General features: G+C 38.7%; 1 protein-coding gene across 1 annotated transcript in view; it reads left to right on the plus strand.

Moving 5' to 3' along the window:
* Positions 1-4,326, plus strand: part of RP2 (RP2 activator of ARL3 GTPase) — a 56,112-nt gene extending 51,786 nt beyond the window's left edge. The window contains exon 5 of the mRNA XM_004612897.2: positions 966-4,326. Coding sequence (XP_004612954.1) covers positions 966-1,049 — 84 coding nt within the window. The 3' untranslated portion in view covers positions 1,050-4,326. The remainder of the gene's footprint in view (positions 1-965) is intronic.
* Positions 4,327-21,436: the final 17,110 nt, after the last annotated feature.

Below are 21,436 nucleotides of genomic sequence, written 5' to 3' on the forward strand. Positions count from 1 at the left end.
GTAAATATTTAATCATTTTAAAATAAATATATGAGAGACCACCCCCAATTCTATCCCTGGCACAACATATGGTCTCCCAAGCCCTGCCAGAAGCGATTCCTGAATACAAAGCCCCTGAGTAAGACATGAGCACATCTGGGTGTGGCCCAAAGACAGAGAGAGAGAAAAGAGGGAGTGAGAGAGAGAAAAGGAAATGTTAGTATTTGTACTCTGACTTAGCTTATGGATCCTTGAATTGACTTAATTTTAAAGTACATTGTCTTTTGTCTAATTTTTTCACAGTAACACTACTAAGGGAGAGGACAAATATAATCAGATTGTAAACAGGGAAAATAGTTATATGGTTAAATATTAGATTTGAAAGATTTTAAGATTACCTAACCCAAATTCTTTGTTTTTTAAGTGTGGAAATTGAACCCTAAGTGGTTTATAAATTATCAGTATCATACATTTAGTGATGTAGCTAGATTAGAACCCAGATCTTCTAAACTTCCTTGCTGATATATGAAAAGGCCATTTTGAAGATTCTGTTGAGTTCTGTTTTATTGATGTTTAGAAAATAATTCACTTAAAATCAGATATATTTTAGCAGCGTTTAAGAACATAATCTCAAATTTTGCTTTTCGCCCTATAAGATAAAGGAAGACACTGAGTTAAATAAACCTTTATTCAATGGCTTTCATAATACTGATGTTATGTTAAAAAACAGTAAAATCTCAAGTGCAATATAATAAATCAAAGTATTGTGAAAACAAATACATTAATTATATAAATGCTTTTAAAAGAGCTCAATTTATTATTTTAGCTTTGTAACTATATTGCCTGGACTCTACAGAGTATCTACAGATTAAATATTATAAAAGTTGTATTTGAATTTCTTTTAACTGGGAAGCTTGTGACTTTACTCTATGCATATTGGAATTTGGGGATTGCTAGTATTTTTTCTTTTTTTTTCTTTAAAATAGATGTTCGTATCCGAAAGCAAGGAAACAGCACAGAGAGACGTAGACAGCTTCTATAACTTTGCTGATATACAGATGGCAATATGAAGCACAGTGCGGAACCCAGGACCTGACATTAAGTCTTTTCCACCTTGTGTATTCACAGTGGGTTTTACTAATGCTAAGATGACTAGAGCTTACTTTATAATAAATGAGCTAAATGCTGCAACCTTTTATTTGGATTTCAAAATCAGTTCATTTTGAACTAAGTAGTTTTAATCAATTTAAAAACCAAGGGCTTCAATTAGCTTGTACTTTGTTTCTCTGCATATAATAGAAATGGCTAGCAGTAATATTTAAGCCTAATCAAATGTTCTTTCAAGTCTAATAATTTCAGCTTTCCTCAGTGCACATGGTATTTGTATGAGAATACATTCCACTGCTTATTTCTTTTTTCACTTTAGAGGGATTTTTATATACATAAATGCAGTAAAATAATGGCTTTCTAGTTGTATAATCTAGCAAATGAGATTTTGTATACAAAGTTGACATAACACTTTGTAAATTGAGCTTTTTAATTAATAATATTTGGTAATCAGTTTTTCAAGTAACTCTACTAACTGATGTTGGTATAGCTATTTAAAGACTATTTTGTAAGTAGTATGATTATTTGAACAAATTCCACACTAGTTTTTAGAAATTGTATTGAAAGATATAACAGTTACCACAAATTCTTTTATTGATCTATTTTTGATAATTCCATTTGCCACTTTATTAGTAACAAGCAATATGAAGTAAATTCACTTTTGCCTGCTTAGGGGCTGACTTGTGGTTGTGGGTGGGGAATTGGAGATACTTGGTGAAGGGAAGGTCACACTGGCAGTGGATTAGTGTTGGAACATTGAATACCTGAAACAACTATATTATAAACAGCTTTGGTAAGTCATGGTGTTTAAATTTTTTTAAAAAGACGTCTAGATTATTTTGCTGCTTTATGGTAAGAAAAGGTATGTGCAGCACTAAAATTATGGAACCCAATCACTGGCTGTTTCCCAAAAAGGTTGAAATTGTTTTCCACTCTTGCGGGCCCTAGGAGAGTTAAAATAAACCCTTGTGACATTTAGGTAAGAAACACTCAGACATGATGATAAGCTACACAAATTATTTAAAAGCTAGATAAATTTGATTTTCACTAGATATGCTATTCTAATCAAGTAATGTTCTAGCCTCCTAATAAAATTATTTTGGTTGCTTTAAAGCATTATTTTTTAAGTCAACCTGACTATAATAATTTACCATGAGTCAGAGGACTATTTCACTCAATTTAAGTAATGTTCAAATATGGTAAAATTATTTTGTTTGCTTTAAAGCACTATTTTCCAAATCCACCTGACCATAATTAAGAAGCAGGGAAGAGCTATTTGTTTAAAAATCCACCAAAGCCACTGAGATAGCTCAAGAGCCAGAACTTCAGTTTGGATCCACAATACTGCTGGTGCTCAAGCACTGCTGGCATGGCCCTGTTAACCCTCAAGATATCGCCAGGGTGTGGCTTTTGTGATGCCCCTCTCCACTGGGCCCCAAGCATCGCAACATGTAGCTCAGAAGGCCGAGTACCATGGGGAGTAGCTCCAGACTTAAACAAAATTAAAACCTACATTTTTGGACCCAATGATCAGATCCAGTCTACAGGGAATTCTGTTTGGAGAAGGGCATCCCAAGCAACGCTTTGGGACCCAGGCTGCTGCAGGGGGTCTCCTGTAATGCATGGAATTTTTTCCACACATTTGTACTATTTCCCTGACCCTCCAGGGGATGATCTACTTTGAGGGGTTTGTTACAAATCCAAAATAACCCTACAGAAGAGGTTGATAGGCTGATCTTGTAAGAATGGCCTGAACCTGCATCTACATAAGATTTTGGAGCTAGGAGGAAACCAGCATTCATATGTCTATTTTTCAAAAGAACCGTAAATTTAATTATATTTTGATAAACCAAGTCTGAAAATAGCCACTTGTATCAATTCCTCTTATGATTGTTACTGGAATATATTTTCATGTTTGAACTGTTTTGGGGATATTTTCTTGCCCATTCATAACTACTACATTGAATTATGTGTTGATGTTCTGCAATAATAATTAAAAGACTTTTCACTTTGAATTAGTAATACTGGCTACCTACCCTGTGCCTGGCCTTATGCTAACATGAGCATTGCACCACTTCATTCCTTTGATAATAGCATCCTATACTACATAATCAAACTCTCCTTTAAACCATAATGATTTTATAAGATGCATAGGCTGGGTCAGTAGCACAGCGAGCAAGGCACTTGCCTTGCACATGGCTGACCTGGGTTTGATCTCTGGCATCATATATGGTCCCCCGAACACCATCCGGAGTGATTCTTGAGCAGAGAGCTAGAGTAACCTCTGAGCATCTCCAGATGTGGCCACAAAATAAAACAAAAATATGCAAATAAAAATTGTCAACAGGTTTTTTGGGCCACATCTTGTGGTGCTCAGGGCTTACGCCCAGCTGAGGTCAGGGCTCACTCCTGGTGGGATCAAGGTACCATATTCCATGGATTGAACCTGGGTCAGCCGCATGCAAAGCAAGTGTCTGCTGTACTATTGTTCTGCCCACCAACAGGTTTGATATAATTTTGATTATAATTTTCAAATAAATTTCAAGTGGTGATCAGAAGTCATTTTTCCCATTATGCTAAACATTCCTTCTAATGTAATTATATTGTTAAACTGTTAAAATACATTATCCAGGTTTAAAATAATGATAGTACTGTGCTTTTCAAAAATGCAAAGCTGTACATTGAGTTCTTTATCATATCTATAGCACTTAGCTATAACTCAGGAACACATAAAGGAGACAATAATTATTAAATTTCTACTAGGTTTAGTGTCTGTTAATCAAAGCCTAAAATTTTATATGCTTTGGTTAGATGAGAGCTTTTGGTTGAGTTTCAGTGGTAGAGTACATATGTGCCTCACATGTATGAGATCCTTGTTCAAGGTCCAGAATAAAAATCAAATTAAGTGAAAAACAGAGCTTCTTTCCAAGTTTGTCTTTAAAGACATTTATTTGACTTCTGAATGTTTGAAAGATTTTTAAGAATAATTCGTGCTATGGTTGTTGTTTCTATAATCCTAAACTTCGATAGTAATTATAGTCCTTTTCACTTTAGTACATTTTATTTCTAAATAGCTTTTGAATTTATAGAAACCATGACCAATAAAATATTAGTATTTTTATTGTTAATCATATTTAAACATTATATTATCTTATTTCTCTTTCTCTTGTGTTAATACTCCTTCTCCTTTGCTTCTCTATATTTATGTCTAGATTTTGTATGTAATGTACCCAGCGTTTATAAAATACTATTTGTAATAAATGTTGTTAAAATGAAAATGGCTTAATACTTTTTGTTCAGTTTTGTTGAAATTTAATTGACATTAAGTATTATATTAGTTTCATGAGTACAGCAGGATTTACACATATGTTATGTTATGGCAACAAATATAGTTAACATCCATCATCTCATTTAAATTCTCCGCCCCTCTTGGAGAGCCCTGCAAGCTACCAAGAGTATCTCACCTGCATGGCAGAGCCTAGCAAGCTACCCGTGGCATATTCAATATGCCAAAAACAGTAACAATTCTCACAATAGAGATATTACTGGTGCCCACTCGAGCAAATCCATGAGCAATGGGATAACAGTGATAGTGACAATGATCTCATTTAAATACAAAAATAAAAATACTTTTTCTTCCTTAAAATAAGAGATCATAAAATTTACTCTTTTTTAAAAACTTTTTGGCGACACTTGATAGTGCTCAGCTCTTACTCCTGGCTTTGCACTCAGGAATCACTCCTGGTGAACTTGAAGGACCATATGGGATGCGAGAGATCGAACTCAGGTCTGCTTTTGCAAGGCAAGCGCCCTACCCACTGTACTATCTCTCTATCCCACGATTTACTCTCTTAATAGCTTTTAAATGACATATAACAGGTGTTAACTATAGTCATCATGTTGTACATTACACCTCTAGTAGGTATTTGTCTCTTAAGAATAAGTGTGTGCCTTTTGACTACTTCCATACGCTTTTCTTTGCTCCCACTTCAACTCTAGTAACCATAAATTCAGTCAAGCCTATGAATTTTTTATATTTGTTCTGTAGAGCCTACATATTTGTGAGATCATACAGTATTTGTCTTTGAGTTATTTTACTTACTATAATGCCCTCAAGGTCCATCCAAGTTGTTTTTTATTTGTTTATGTTTTGGGCCAACACTCAATGGTGCACAAGGCTTACTCTTATCTTTTTTTTATTTGGTTTTTGAGTCACACCCGGCGATGCACAGGGGTTACTCCTGGCTCATGCACTCAGGAATTACTCTTGGTGGTGCTTGGGGGACCATATGGGATGCTGGGAATTGAACCTGGGTCGGTCGTGTGCAAGGCAAACGCCCTACCCGCTGTGCTACTGCTCCGGCCCCTGGGAAATTCTTATCAATGATTAACTATTATTTCTTACCTCACACTTGCTTTCTGCTCTTCAGGAACTCTGATGATTCTCATATTATTCTCTTGAATTCATCCCATAGTTCACTGGTGTGCTGTTCATTTCTTTTCAGATCATTTTCCACCATCTGCTGTTTCTTAGGAATTTTCTCCTTCTCATGTTGGAGTTCCTGATCTTTTGCTCAGCTGCTATTATTCTGCTATTCAGAGCTTTGACTGGCTACTTAGTGTAGCCTATCATGCTCTTTATTTCTCTCATTTCTAATTGTAGTAGCCTTTTTTTTCATTTCAACTGTTATACTTGTGCTTTGCTGACTACCTGTCCTACCATTTCTTTGAGCTCACTGATCATCCTCATCATGGTGTCACTGAAGACATTGTCTCAGGATTTACTGAGCTGGTTGGTATTGTTTATATCTTCAGTGACACCGAACTTGGTGGGCTTCTACATTTTCCCCCATTTGTTTTCCACAGTATTCTTGCTGTGTTGGGGATGAGTCTTTGTAGTTAGCCTCCCTGGAAGATGCTGAAGGCATAGGATAAAGGTTGTTCTCTTTCTTCTCAGCCATCATCACAGAATAAGCCACGTGCCTCAAGAGCTGTGATGTGGGCCTTTAATGTGGTATAGGCTGGGTGTGGAGGCTGCTAGAACTCACCCGGTAGGGAAAGGCTCTGCCTTCCGTTCTGGAAGAGACCTAGTAATGTCAGCTGGAGAAGGTAAGCGTCACTTGGAGTGACAGAGCAGCAAGCAAAAGATAAAATTTTAATTCTAAAAGTAAAATAAAGTGACCTAATCCCTGTAATATCAATGAGAAATTAGCTGTATAAAGTATGTGTTTGTGTGCCTTTTCACAAAACACTCTGCAAAGGAAATAGAAAACATTTTGATCTAAGAAAAGGGCCCACTGGCTTGTAGTTATTGGATATTTGTACTTCGGTGGTGCAGTGAGGTAATCTTGTATCCCTAAAGCATAAAAACATTTACATACTCATAAAACAATGTTATCTCAATAAAAATTTTTAAACAAATTTTAATCTTTTCTGTTATTCCTCTCTTCATGTACCATTGTTTTTTGCTATTTGCAGGGGATTAGCCAAAACCATCCATGGATAGAAAACTCTATGGATATTCATACAAAATGGTATCATATTTATATATAACCCATGTATATTCCCCCATGCATTTTTAATCATCTCTAGAGTACTCATAATATCAAATGCAATGGTAATGTTATACAAATAGTTATGTTTTATATCTATAATACATTAAGGGAGTTTTAAAAGTCTGTACATGTTCAACATAGATGCAGTCATCATAGGCCTATGTACAAGAATGTGAAGGGTCAACTAAATTCTTAATTGGCTTTGGAGTTAAAAATTCACCTGTTTTGTATTGAATAATAATCATGGTTCATTTCTGCTAAGACCCTGGTGAGTTTTAAGATCAGTATTCACTGGAAACAGGTAAGAGCACTGCAGTTTCAAATTTAAATTTTCTTTCTGATGTGTTTTTCATAGTTAAGCTTCTTTCATTCAATTGGTAACATTCTGCATAAATCCAGAGTCATAAGTTGCTGATGCTGAGACTGACTTAAAAGTGCAAAAATGTTAGCTACTTACTTTGGGCTTGTGAGGAAATTTAGTCACAAAATCCACAGGTATGTTCCCCACTCTTATTAAATTTTATTTTGAGGCTATACCTGGCAGTGCTCAGGGGACCATATATGGTGTATGTGGTGTAATTTGAACCAGGATTGCAGCACCACTGCCGCATGCAAGCTAAGTACCTCCTATGCTATCTCTCCAGCTTCTGCCACCATCCTTATTTATATCTTGATGTGTTCCCACTTCTAGAGGTCAGTGATGAGCTTGGTCATCAGCAATAAAAAATGCAGGATTGTCTAAGAAAGTTTTCACTGTTTTTACTCTGAAGTTTGAAAGTTTCCACTCCAACTTTGGGGAGTGGGTGTGGGGGTGGAACATGATGGTGATAATGACTTTCCTTTCCTAAAACAAAAACTTAATTGTAGGGCCAGAGAGATAGTAGAGAGTGCTTGCCTTGCAAATGGACAATCCTGATTCAATTCCTGTGGTCCCCCAAGGACAGTCAGGAGTGTTCCTTGAGAACACAGTCATGTGAAAGCCCTAAGTAGCACAATGCTGGGTACGGTTCTAACACAGAACAAAACAAAGCAAAACAAAAAAGAACCATAATTGAAAAAGCTGTAAATCTAAAATCGGAAAGAGAAGTAAAACCCTAAATCCATACTTGGCTCTTCATATGTATATTTGCTAATGTAAATAATGCCTTCCTATGAAGGGAGATGATACTGTCATTTCTGTTTGTTTTTTGGGCCACATCTGGTGGTGCTCGGGGCTTATTCCTGCACTCCAGAATCATTCCTCGTGTGTCTCAGAGGACTGAATGGAGAGCTAGGAATTGAACCTGGGTTAGTCGTGTGCAAGGCAAGTGCTCTGCCCACCGTACTAGTGCTCGGGCCCAAATACTATGCTGTCATTTCTTGTTTAGAAGGTAGTTCTCTGCATTTAGGCAGTATTACCAGTAGACCAGGACTCAGGTGGCATGTAGCTCCCTTCCTATTACTCTTTTTTTAAAATTTTTTATTGAATCACCATGTGAAAAGTTACAAAGATTTCAGGCTTAAGTCTCAGTGATACCCCAAGGAAAGTAGATACAAGGGCCAGGGGGATTGCCCCATAGCTGGAAGACTGCTTCATGAGCGGAGGGGAGAAGGCAGATGGAATAGAGGAGGGATCACTAAGAAAATGATGGCTGGAGGAACCAGTTGGGATGGGAGATGCATGCCAAAAGTAGGTAATGGACCAAATATGATGACCTCTCAGTGTCTGTGTTGCAAGCTATAATGCCCAAAAGTAGAGAGAGAATATTGTATAGAGGCAGGGGGAGGGTGGGGAAGGGGGGTATACCCGGGATGTTGCTGGTGGGGAAAGTGCACTGGTGGAGGGATGGGTGTTTATCATTGTGAGATTGTAACCCAAACATGAAAGCTTGTAACTATCTCACGGTGATTCAATAAAATTTAAAAAATTAAAGAAAAAAATTCTCAGTGATACAATGCTCAAACTCCCATCCCTTCACCAGTGCCCATGTTCCACCACCAAGAACCCCAGTATACCTCCCACCCCACCTTCTCCCCCCACCTGTGTAGCTGATAATTTTCACTTTAATTTCTCTTTACTTTGATTACATTCAATATTTCAGCATAAAACTCACTATCATTATTTGGAATTTCCCCCAAAAATCGAACCTGCTGAAAAGGCAGCATTTGATAATTTGTTTTCCCTTGCTGAGAATGAAGAGATATGAGGTCGCACGGCTGCTATTGTAGCCACACAGTTTTGGATTTCTGTATTTTAGTAGCTAAGTCTAGGGAAATTTCTGCCAAAAATTGCATCATTGCAAGCTCGTACCTCTATTTAGTGGGCCTTATAAGATTGCAGTCACCATACCACCCCCTCAGAAAGGAAAAGCGAAAGAGAAAAACCTTTCACCTCCTGGGCAGCATGGGGCCGTGGCTTAGTTCACAGTGTGGAGGCATTTCTGCAAGAAGCTGCTGGTGCTGAGAGTAGTTAGATGGCCTCTGGAATCATCTCCTATTACTCTTCTTTTTAAATTTTTTTTATTTTATTGAATCACAGTGAAATACAGTTACAAGCTTTCATGTTTGAGTTACAATCATAAAATGATCAAACACCCATCCCTCACCATTGCACACCACCAATCTCCCCAGTATACTCCCCCTTTCCTATCCTCCCCCTGCCACCATGGCAGACAATTATGGTTTGCAATATAAATACCAAGATGTTATCATGTTTGGCCCTTTATCTACTTTCAACATACATCTCCCATGCCGACCGATCCCTCCAACCATCATTTTCTTAGTGATCCCTTCTCTATTCCAGCTGCCTTCTCCCCCAGCTCATGAAGCAGGCTTCCAACTATGGAGCAATATTCATGGCCAAAAGGCACATGGCCAAAAGGCATTGGGTGTCAGTCTCATGTTATTTTATACTCCGCAAATGAATGCAGTCCTTCTATGTCTGTCCCTCTATTTTTTTTCCTTTTTGGGTCACACCCAGCGATGCACCAGGGTTACTCCTGGCTATTCACTTAGGAATTACCCCTGGCAGTGCTCAGGGGGACCATATGGGATGCTGGGAAACGAATCCGGGTTGGCTGCGTGCAAGGCAAACGTCCTACCCACTGTGCTATTGCTGCAGCCCCTGCCCCTCTCTTTCTGACTCATTTCACTTAGCATGATACTCTCCATGTCTATCCACTTACAAGAAAATTTCATGACTTCATCTTTCCTAACAGCTGTATAGTATTCCATTATGTAGATATACCAAAGTTTCTTTAACCAGTCGTCTGTTCTTGGGCACTTGGGTTGTTTCCAGATTTTGGCTATTGTGAACAGTGCTGCAATGAACATATAGGTATAGATGTCATTTCTACTGTGCTTTTTTTGCACCGTCAGGATATATTCCCAGAAGTAGTATTGTGGGGTCATATGGAAGCTCAATTTCTAGTTTTTGAAGGAATGTCCATATTGTTTTCCAGAAAGGCAGGACCAGTCGGCATTCCCACCAACAGTTAAAAAGTGTCCCTTTTCCCCCACATCCACGCCAACACTGGTTGCTTTTGTTCTTCTTAATGTGTGCCAGTCTCTGTGGTGTGAGATGATATCTCATTGTTGTTTTGATTTGCATCTCCCTGATGATTAGTGATGTGGAACATTTTTTCATGTGCCTTTTGACCATTTGTATTTCTTTTTTGAGAAAGCTTCTGTTCATTTCTTCTCTCCATTTTTTGATGGGGTTGGAGGTTTTTTCTTGTACAATTCTACTAGTGTCTTGTATATCCTAGATATTAATCCCTTATCTGATGCGTATTGGGTAAATATTCTTTCCCATTCTGTGGGCTCTCTCTGTATTTTAGTCACTGTTTCTTTTGAAGTGCAGAAGCTTCTTAGTTTGATGTAGTCCCATTTGTTTGTTTCCTCTTGCCTATTACTCTTCTTAAAGGTAACAGAATAAAATAAAACACATGTCAAATGTGGTGCAGAGGTCTGAAGAATTAGTCATTTCTTATTTGAAACAGGTCTCACCTTCTTGAAATGAATAAGAAAATTCTAGTCTCCTTTATACATCTTTGCTCAAGTATATAGTATTAGGAATCATCTGGTATTAACATATTTGTACAAGAAGGTAATTGTTATATAAATATATGTACAATAATTATACTCTAATTACAATAACATACATAAAGTAATTATCCAATACTATAGAAATAGAGATTATATGGTATGAAGGCTTATATAGTATTCTTCATACTGAATCTGACTAATGCATATAGATGATATCCTGATTTTTTTAATTCTCATTTTTACCATTTAATTAAATGTTTTATTTTTCCTCACGGGAATTCCAGACCATAATGCCATTGGAATTGCCTTAGTCAAAAACTTCACACTCGCTCTGGGTGCTTTCTGAGCCACTAAATAATCTTCTGTGCCCTTTCTTGTTATTGATTACTTTTATATCAGCATTTTGTTTAAATAAAAATGTAACCCCAGGACACATAGTATGTTACAATATACTATGTACTCAGAATGTTTACAATGCACCTCCTTTACCCTTATAAAACTCATTTAAAATTTTATTTATTTATTTATTTATTTATTTATATTGAATCACCTTGAGATACAGAGTTACAAAGCTCTTCATGGTTGGGTTTCAGTCAGTGTTCCAACACCCATCCTTCCACCAGTGTACATTTCCCACTACCAATGTCCCCACTTTCATTCCTGACTCTCTATCAGTCTACCTCTCTCTCCTTCTCACTCCCTCTCCCCTTTTGGGCATTATGGTTTGCAATACAGATACTGAGAATTTATCATGCTTGCTTCCTCACCCATTTTCAGCATGCAGTTATTATCCAGAGTATCAGGTTGATTGAAATGAGTTAAAAGGAGAGGGATAAACAGAATTATTGGACTCATTTATGAAATAGAAAAAAGCAAATTATGAGCCTAATACCCAAAGACAATAGAAACAAGGGCCAGAAGGATTAGTCATGGTTGGAAGTCTGCCTCAGGTGCGGGGGAAGAAAGCAGTGAACCTAAATTGCTCTATGTCTCTCTCCTTTTGGGCGTTATGGTTTGCAATACAGATACTGAGAGGTTGTCATGCTTGCTCCCTCACCCATTTTCATCACACAGTTCTCATCCAGAGTATGAGTGAAAAAATTCAGAAGGAGGGGGCTGGAGCAATAGCACAGTGGGTAGGGCATGCCTTGCATGCCTTGCATGCAGCCAACCTGGGTTCGATTCCCAGCATCCCATATGGTCCCCTGAGCACCGCCAGGAGTAATTCCTGAGTGCAAAGCCAGGAGGTAACCCCTGTGCATTGCCGGGTGTGACCCAAAAAGAAAAAATAACCAAAAGATTCAGAAGGAGAGGGATAGATATATCATTTGTGGGATAGAAAAAACATAATATGAGACTAATCCCCAAGGATAATAGAAACAAGGGCAAGGAGGATTCGTCCGTGGTTGGAAAGCTGCCTCAGGTGCTGGGGAAAGGCAGTTTGGATAGATAAGGGATGACTATGATAAAACTTTTTTGAGAGAATTTAATTTAATTCATTTTATTTATTTTTTGTTTTGTTCTGGTCACATCCAGACTTATTTCTGGCTCTGTGCTCAGGGATCACTCCTGACAGGGTTTGGGGACCATATAGAATGCCAGCGATCACTCCATCCCTTGAGTGAATTTAAAAATTATTTTAGTGAACAAATAACACAAGATTACCCTCTAAGTCTTAAGTGGGTGAGGCTCTGTATTATACATAAAATCTCTCTTGAGGGGCTAAAGCAACAGTAAAGTGGGTAGTGCACTTCCCTTGCATGTGGCATGACCTGGGATCAATCCCCAGCATCCACGGTTTAATCCCCAGGGTCCCGTATCATTCTCCGAGTCCTGCTAGGGATAACCCTTAAACAGACAGTCAGAAGTAAGTCCTCAGGACCAGGGGGTATGACCGAAAAGCAAACAAACAATCCCATCTAACCATCTCAGCAGTCCCAAGGGAAAATATTACAACTATCCCTATTTTTATGAATGAGGAAATGGAACAAAATTCAGAAGTAAACCAACTTGTCTGTGCCAAACAGGTGATAAGTGCAGAATCTTGACTCAAAGCCATAAACATCCATTGTACTCCAAAAATCCATCATCATCCACCATACCATATTACTCAGCAATAATAATAATAATAATAATCACTGTATCACTGTCATCCTGTTGCTCATCGATTTGCTCGAACGGGCACCAGTAATGTCTCCATTGTGAGACTAGTTGTTACTATTTTTGGCATATCAAATACGCCATGGGTAGCTTGCCAGGCTCTGCCATGCCGGCGAGATACTCTCAGTAACTTGCCAGGCTCTCCGAGAGGGGTGGAGGAATCGAACTCGGGTCAGCTGCATGCAAGGCGAACACCCTACCCGCTGTGCTATCCCTCCAGCCCAATAATAATAAATAATAATAATAATATTAAAAAGGAAAAATAGGTAACCATTTATTTAGCACCTGCTAAAATAGTCAGGTATGAGGTCAAGAACGTTGAAAACTGGGGCTGGAGCAATAGCATAGCGGGTACGGCGTTTGTCTTGCACGTGGCTGACCTGGGTTCGATTCCCAGCATCCCATATGGTCCCCTGAGCCTGAGCACTGCCAAGAGTAATTCCTGAGTGCATGAGCCAGGAGTAACCCCTGTGCAACGCCGGGTGTGACCCAAAAAGGAAAAAAAAAAGAACGTTGAAAACTTTAAGCCCTATAACTTTCCCATCAAATACATGAAGACCATATTTTCTCATTTTGGCAGTTGAAAAAATTGAAAGTTAGATCTACTACCTCATTTGTTTTGGATTACATGCTTGAGATTGTGGGAATCTATTAAAGAATGAGATCAGTAAGTTCAGGATTTATCAGTAAGCTTCAGTATTTTTTCAGTATTGAGCAAAACCTAACTCCCACCTTGATGATCTGGTTCCAGGAGGTCTCTGAGGGAAAGATCTGCCCCAAGTATAAAAAAACTGAGGATAAAATAACTGAACCTCAAAGTGAGGCTTTGGCACTTTGTTCTTAACTCCAGTGTATAAGACAGAGAATAAGCTTGTCTTATTTATTTAGGATATTACTTATTTAGTATATCTGATGTACTGGGGGTGGATAGATGGAAAGAAAACAATTGTCTTAATGCCTGGAAGCCTCTCCTTCTACACATGGTTACTGAAAAGGGAGGATGAGCGAAAATAGACTTCCAGACTAGATGGAACAACATATAGGAACCTGTTGACTCCTCTGAAATTGCCACCTTCTGAAATTTTCCCAGTCCAGATCAGCACTCATTTTGTGGGTGTAGGTGAGGGTGGGAAAAGGAATAACCTTGAACTTTCTTTCCCCTATAGACCAGCATTACCTTAACAAGTGAGTGGTAGAGCGGATGCTTAAATGTTTCTCTTAATCACTTCCAGAGGGACTGGCATATCAGATACACTTGTGGCATATCAGGTACACTTTGCGAAGTACATATGACCTCTATTGGCAGCTGGAAACACTAAGCATTGTGACTGTATATTAAAGGTTGGAGATAAAGAGACCAAAGATAGGCTGAGAAAACATTTAAGTAACATGAAATTAAAACATCATCAACAAAATATTTACTGGCAGAATAAGTATTGCTTTTCAGGTTATAACCCAAGAGCTCGAAATACTCTGTTGCCTTATGTACAAAAAAAGGGAAAGTAAGTTTACGTATATAACTATGTCTAAGTTTGCACAAAGGACCACTGACACTGAAAGAAAAATCAATAAGAGTCACATTAGGATGCAAGAGGAAATGAGTGGATAGGGGTTTGGGATCGAAAATGGGAATGAGACTTCTAAATGGATGCCTTTTTACAATTTGGATTTTTTTACTTTGTAAGTATATTGGGCTGGAGCAATAGCTCAGCAGGTAGGGCGTTTGCCTTGCATGAGGCCTACCCGGGTTCGATTCCTCCATCCCTCTCAGAGAACGCGGCAAGCTACCGAGAGTATCTTGCCTGCATGGCAGAGCCTGGCAAGCTACCCATGGTGTATTCGATATGCCAAAAATAGTAACAACAAGTCTCACAATGAATACGTTACTGGTGCCTGCTCGAGCAAATCAATGAGCAACGGGATGACAGTGACAGTGACAGTAAGTGTATTATGTTTTTAAAAGAAAAGTTGGTAAAGAAGCAGAAAGACAGCAGTAGAGCAGAAGAAAGTAATACAGAAAAAGAATGAGGAAAAGGAAAATATCCTGGGAATACTTTTCCAAAGAGTAGTTGGGATTCATTTTTCCTTGGTCTGGAATTCAGGAAAAACAAAAATGTTAGACCCAGAGATGGCTGGAAATAGATGAGCTTGAGCTTGATACCATAGTCTACCTGGAGTCCAAATAGAAAGATGTTTCTTGCACATGGTGAGCAAGAGTTCTAATGTGATTAATGGATAAGAGTTGAGTATCAAACTTTAACTTTCTGGACACATACATTCCACTTCTACCTCATTTGAAAATTATTAGTATCAGTGCCTCTAAATCTTCTGGTAAAGATCCAGAGGTTGTCTCCTTTCTCCGTTTAATCATTGTTCCCTGTAACAATTTTCAAGATATTTCCCACCCTGGTCCTTGTGATAATGAACTTATTTATTAATCATCCATGTATTCACTGAGCACTGTTTCTTTAGCTCACACTCTGTACTAGTCTCAATTTTTTTAAATTTCTTCAAGGCCTTTTATTGTTAGCTCCTTAATTTTCTTCTCTGCCCTTTCTTTTCCCTCCTCCACTTCAAATGTCACCATGGTAAATTGTTCAGTCTTGAGTTCACTGCTTGTAACACTATGTTCTTTCCTTTACTTACCTGGACATACCTTCACCATTAAGTACAATCATTCATCTGGCTGCTATTCCTTAATCTGCATCTCTACCAAAAAGGCTCACTTGAATAATTATGTAATAGAAAAATTACATAATAAGAACAGAAACTGAACTAATCACTTTTCTTCCAAGATGGACTCCTTCTCTTGATAGCCTCATTTCCATTGAGGACATGTGATAATTTAGTTACACAATGTACATGTTAGGGTCATCTTAGACTTTTTTATCAAGCCCACGTGGCATCTGTTAAATAACTTGATTGTTGGAGTTTCTCTTCTCTATCCTCTCCTTTCCTTTGTTCTCAAGTTTTTTCAATTTTTTATTGGTTGAAATTCTGTAGTTTACAATACTGTTAATAATGGTTTCTTATACAGATAATTCCAACAACACACCCATCCACTCCTTTTCATACCAAAACTCATCAACATAATATGTGTCATATGTCCCACAGTTACTGTATTAGCATTCCCATCGGGACCCTTACTTAAGTCTAGGTTTTTTGGAGGGTTGGGGCATACCCAGTTATGCTCAGGATATACATTTGGGTATCTGCTTAGGGAACACTCCCGGTAGGAGTCAAGGGACTACACTCACTGCCAGGGATTGAACTTAGGTCAGTCACGTGCAAAGCAGGCACTGTAAATAATTTCTCTTCTTCAGCCTGATCCCTTATGTAACTAAGTTCTTGCTTCCTCCCAAGCACTTCATACTCTGCAGAGCAAAAGAACAAAGTGGTTAAGAGCAGAATCTTAAAGGGTGGGTTTTTTACCAATGGTGTTTATCCTATTTTGGAAATCTTAAATAATTTTATTCTCCCCATAGCTAAATTTTATGTCCTTTGAAATAATCCAATGAGGAACACCTTTATTTTCAGGTAAAGGACCATTTTGTTAAAGAGCAAAAACTGAACAGAAATAGAAATTAACCTTGGTCTATCACACAGAGGCTATCATAGGATGTTGAGCTAAGTAACAGATACCTCTCTGTTTGAATAACTGGGTCATCTACTTTTAGCATTTGCTCTCCTCACTGTCAAAGAAGACATGATCTAGAACACATGCCTTGCATGTGAAAGGCCCCAGGTTCAATTCTTACTATCCACTCCACCTCCCCCCTCCCACCTGCCACACACACACCCAACAGGGCATGGTCAAAGAAAACTGGTATTTGCTTATGTTCCTTTCTGTTCCTGGAATTCTTAATCACTCACCCACCTTCCCCAATACAAAGTTTCAAATTCTGTCCTTATCTATATTCTTTAGAAAACCACTAATTCGTTATCATTTTGGACTAGTCATGCCAGTGCAGTAAAAAACAAAGTGTGGCTTTCAGAACCATCAGGCTTGGTTTGACGTTCTGCTATATCCTACTTCTGTAATCTCCACAAGCTATACTATATCTTTAATTTCCTCACTGCAAAATGAGTATTATACCTGCTTTAACTATTGCTTATAACTATTTCAAGTAGTCAGTGAAATAAGTAAAATTGCTAGTCTCAGTGTTATTCTTCTTAATCATACAAAAACCTTCAGAGGGGCCCAGGAATAGATCAGTGGTAAAACACCTGCCTTGCAAATATAAGGCCATGAGTTCAGTACCTGGTACCATTTAAGTTGTGCCAAATGTGATCTCTAGCAGCACTCTCAACTTGATCCAAGATCCACAACAAGTGTGTGAGCCCTGGCACGCTGCAACCAAGAGTGTGCCAACACTAAAACGAAAGTGAAAATATGTTGTGGCCAGCTGGGACCAGAATATAGTTCACAGGGTGATTACCTTGTATACAGCCCATCCTGTTTCAATCCCAAACATCCTATATGGTCCTCATAAGCACCATTATTCATGAGTGCAGAGCCAGGAGTAACCCCTGAGCATCACTCGGCCTGAGTGAAAAACAAAAAAGAATGCCGTGGCCAGGTGAGCAGCCCTCATGGAGCATGCATGTAAACACTGCAACCACATATATGACCTGATGAGCACTGCAGCCCAAAATATACAGGAGTACCACAACTGCTATGTGTGAACAGGGGTGAGTAACACAACCAAATATGTTAGTATCACAATCAAATGTGTGTGACCCCAGTTCTAGCAATAACAGCAAAAGGCAGGGGGAGGCACTTACAAAACTTAAAAAACAGGGAGCAAGGAGATAGCTCAAGGGGCTAGAACACATGTCTTTCACTGCAAAACCCTAAGTTGGATCCCTGACAACAGATGGTTGCTAAAGAATGCCATTAGACATGGGCATGGTTGCCCCCATGCACTGCTAGGGTGGCCCTGGTGCCCCTGGCACTGGTGAGCCTGAACAGCACTGCAGTCCCAGACCCAATACTGAACCATAAGGAACAGCAAGGCTAAGGAACATCAGAAATTACACACCCTCATAACAGTATTTAGAAGGGTGCTCAGCAAAATAAAGATAGGCCATAACACTTCTAGAAATCTCGTCAACAGACTTCAATTTATATGTTGACCGCTAGAGCTAGCTCCCTTGGCTTCTGGGGACTCTGAGATAGAGATTATTATTATCCAGCACATTGTCTCCTTAAAAATTCAAGTTCTGTCAACATCCATTAAAAAATTCTCAACCAAGTAGGAAAAGAAGGAATGTATCTCAACATAATAAAGGTTACATATGACAAGCTGACAGGTGACATTAAACTCAACAGTGAGAAGCTAAAATCTTTATGTATATAATCAGGAATAAGACAAGGATGCCCACTTTACCTTCTTTTATTCAGCACAGTAGTAGAAGTCCTAATCAGACCAATTAGGCATTAAAAAAAAATTCACATTGGACAGAAGTAAAACTTTCACTACTCACAGATGACATATTCTAAAAAGAAAACATTTTTAAATGTCACCAAAAATATTAGCACTAATAAGCAACTTCAGTTAAAGCTGCAGAGATCAAAGTAGTATATAAAATCTGGTTTTGGCTGCAGAAAGAGCACAGGACCGCCTTGCATATGACTGACCCTGGTCCAAATCCCCAGCACCACATATGGTTCACCAAGCAATGCCAGGGGTCACTACTAAGCACAGAGCCAGGAACAGCCCCTGATTGCTGCTGGGTACAGTCCAAAACCTCTCCTCTATAAAAATATATGTTCTATTTTTGTTTGCTGTATTGTTTGTTTGGGGGGCACACCTGTAGATAGTTAGGGATTATTCCTGGCTCTGCACTTAGGAATTACTCCTGTTGGTGTTCAGAGGACCATATGGGATGCCGGTGATGGAACCCAGGTCATTGTCAGTGCAAGGTAAATGCCCTACCAGCTGTACAATTGTTCTTGTCTCCCAAAATATATTCTATACTCTATGAAAAACTAACATAAAGATAAATTTAGAAAAGAATTTCGCTTCCAACTACATAAAAATAATAAACCACCTAGGAATAATGTGACTAAGGAGGTGAAATTTAACCAAGTTGGTATATACTGAAAAGTATGACATCAATGAATGAAGCTGAAGAAGATACAAACAAATGAAAAGATATTTTGTGCTCATAGATTATATAAATATATACATATTTGGTATATGTATGAGCATATACCAAAACTATAGCACAATATATAGTGTATTCCAATACAGTATATTGCACACAATGTACATGCAATATGTATACAATGAAATCCCTACCAATATTTCATGGCACTTTTCACAGCAAAGAGCAAACTCCTAAATTTTTTATGGAATCATAATATTCTACAGAGCTAAGGAATCATGTTTCTTAATTTCAAACTGTATTTCAAGATTACAGTAATCTAATAGCATGGTACTGGTAATAAAAATATAGGGCCAGAGAAATAGTAGAGAAGGTAAGATATTTACTTTGTACACAGCCAACCTGGGTTTGATCCCTGGCACAACATAAGGCATAAGGTTCCCCAAACCCTGGTAAGCATGGTCCCTAAGCACAGAGTCCAAGAGTAAGCACTGAGCACAGCCAGGTATAGCCCAAAAACCCAAAAATTAATAAATATAAACAGAGCAGGCTAGATAGCCCAGAAACAAACCATATATATATATATATATATATATATATATATATATGTGTGTGTGTGTGTGTGTGTATATACATATAAAGTGAAGTAATTTATGACAATTTTATTAGAACAACCAAGAATGTACGAAGAAAAGTTAGTCTCTTCAATAATTAATGCTGGAATACAGGATGACTGTGGGGCTGGAGTGATAGCACAGCGGGTAGGGCGTTTGCCTTGTACACGGCTGACCCGGGTTTGATTCCCAGCATCCCATATGGTCCCCTGAGCACCACCAGGGGTAATTTCTGAGTGCATAACCAGGAGTGACCCCTGTGCATCACCGGGTGTGACCCAAAAAAGAAAAAAAAGAAAACAATAGGATGGCTGCTTGCAAAAGAACGAAACTGGACTAATATCCAATATCTTAAACCACACACATTCATAGCTATTAGATCAGGCCCAAAGGGTCCCTGAGCACTGCAACAGTGGCCCTAGAAGTTCCCAGACTAACATGCCCATGTGGCTCTACATCCTTGGGTCCTACTACTGATCTGCTAATCACCCAGGTGTGCCGTAAGCATTGCTTGAGAGGTCAATAAAAATAGATACAGAACATTTCCACAAGGGGGGAAAGAATGGTTGTTATTATTTGTTTGTTTGGGGGCCACATTCAGCTATGCTCTAGGCACTGCACTCAGAAATCACTCCTGGCAGTGCTCGGGGGACCATATGGGATGCTGAGGATCAAACCTGGGTCAGCTGTATGCAATGCAAGTGCCCTACCCACTGTACTATCTCTGATGCAGTTATTATTTTTAAAATTTTTGTGGGTTTTTTTTGGTCACACCCGGCGATGCTCAGGGGTTATTCCTGGTTCCACACTCAGAAATTACACCTGGCAGTGCTCAGAGGACCATATGGGATGACAGGGATCCAACCCGGGTCAGCCACATGGAAGGCAGATGCCCTACCCACTATACTATCACTCCAGTCCCTATTTTTTGTTTGTTTGTTTGTTTGTTTTTTGCTTTTTGGGTCACACCCGGCAATGCACAGGGGTCATTCCTGGCTCATGCACTCAGGAATTACCCCTGGCGGTGCTCAGGGGACCATATAGGATGCTGGGATTCGAACCCGGGTCGGCCGCGTGCAAGGCAAACACCCTCCCCGCTGTGCTATGGCTCCAGCCTCTCCAGTCCCTATTTTTTAAAGACAAGAAATAACAAGTGTTGACAAGCATGTGGAGGAAAAGGAACCCTTTGGACATTATTGGTGTGAATGTAAATCAGGGCAGATATCATGGAAGGCAGTACGGTGATACTTCAAATATTAAAAAGAGAGTGACCACATTATCCAACAATAGCACTTCTGGGTATTTCTCCGAATAAAATGAAAAGAGGAACTCAAAAGATATATTTACCCCTGTGTCTAGTGCAACATTTCTTAATGGTAGCCAAGATGCAGAGGCAAACTGAGTGTACAATGAATGATACAATAAATGGATAAAGAAAATGTAATATATATGTGTATGTATGTGTTGGTGCACACACATGCACACATATACATACAAACATATATATATGTAATATTATACAGTCAGAGAGAGAAACTTTGCCATTTGTCAAAACATTATGCTTCTCATAAAGGCTATGTTCATGGTAGGAAACAAATGAATGTTTGTGGAGCATCTACTGTACTAAAAGTATTTAATTTCTATTTCTCATCTAATCTCCTTGTGCCTTCAAGATAGCCTTCACAAGAGAAGTCTTGTGAAGTAAAAGTTCTCTCCTACTGTTTGCAGATTGCTCTGACTGCTGGCATTGTTATCAATATACAACAAAGAACCAAGTGAGCTTACCAGTGCTCAAGATTTTCTCACATTGACTCCATCTTCTACTGGAGTTTCCTTTGTATCAAATTATGTGCATATGAAGGCCATTTGGGGGTGTCACACCCA

The sequence above is a fragment of the Sorex araneus genome, chromosome X (genome assembly GCF_027595985.1).
Source record: "Sorex araneus isolate mSorAra2 chromosome X, mSorAra2.pri, whole genome shotgun sequence".
Classification (NCBI taxonomy): Eukaryota; Metazoa; Chordata; class Mammalia; order Eulipotyphla; family Soricidae; genus Sorex; species Sorex araneus.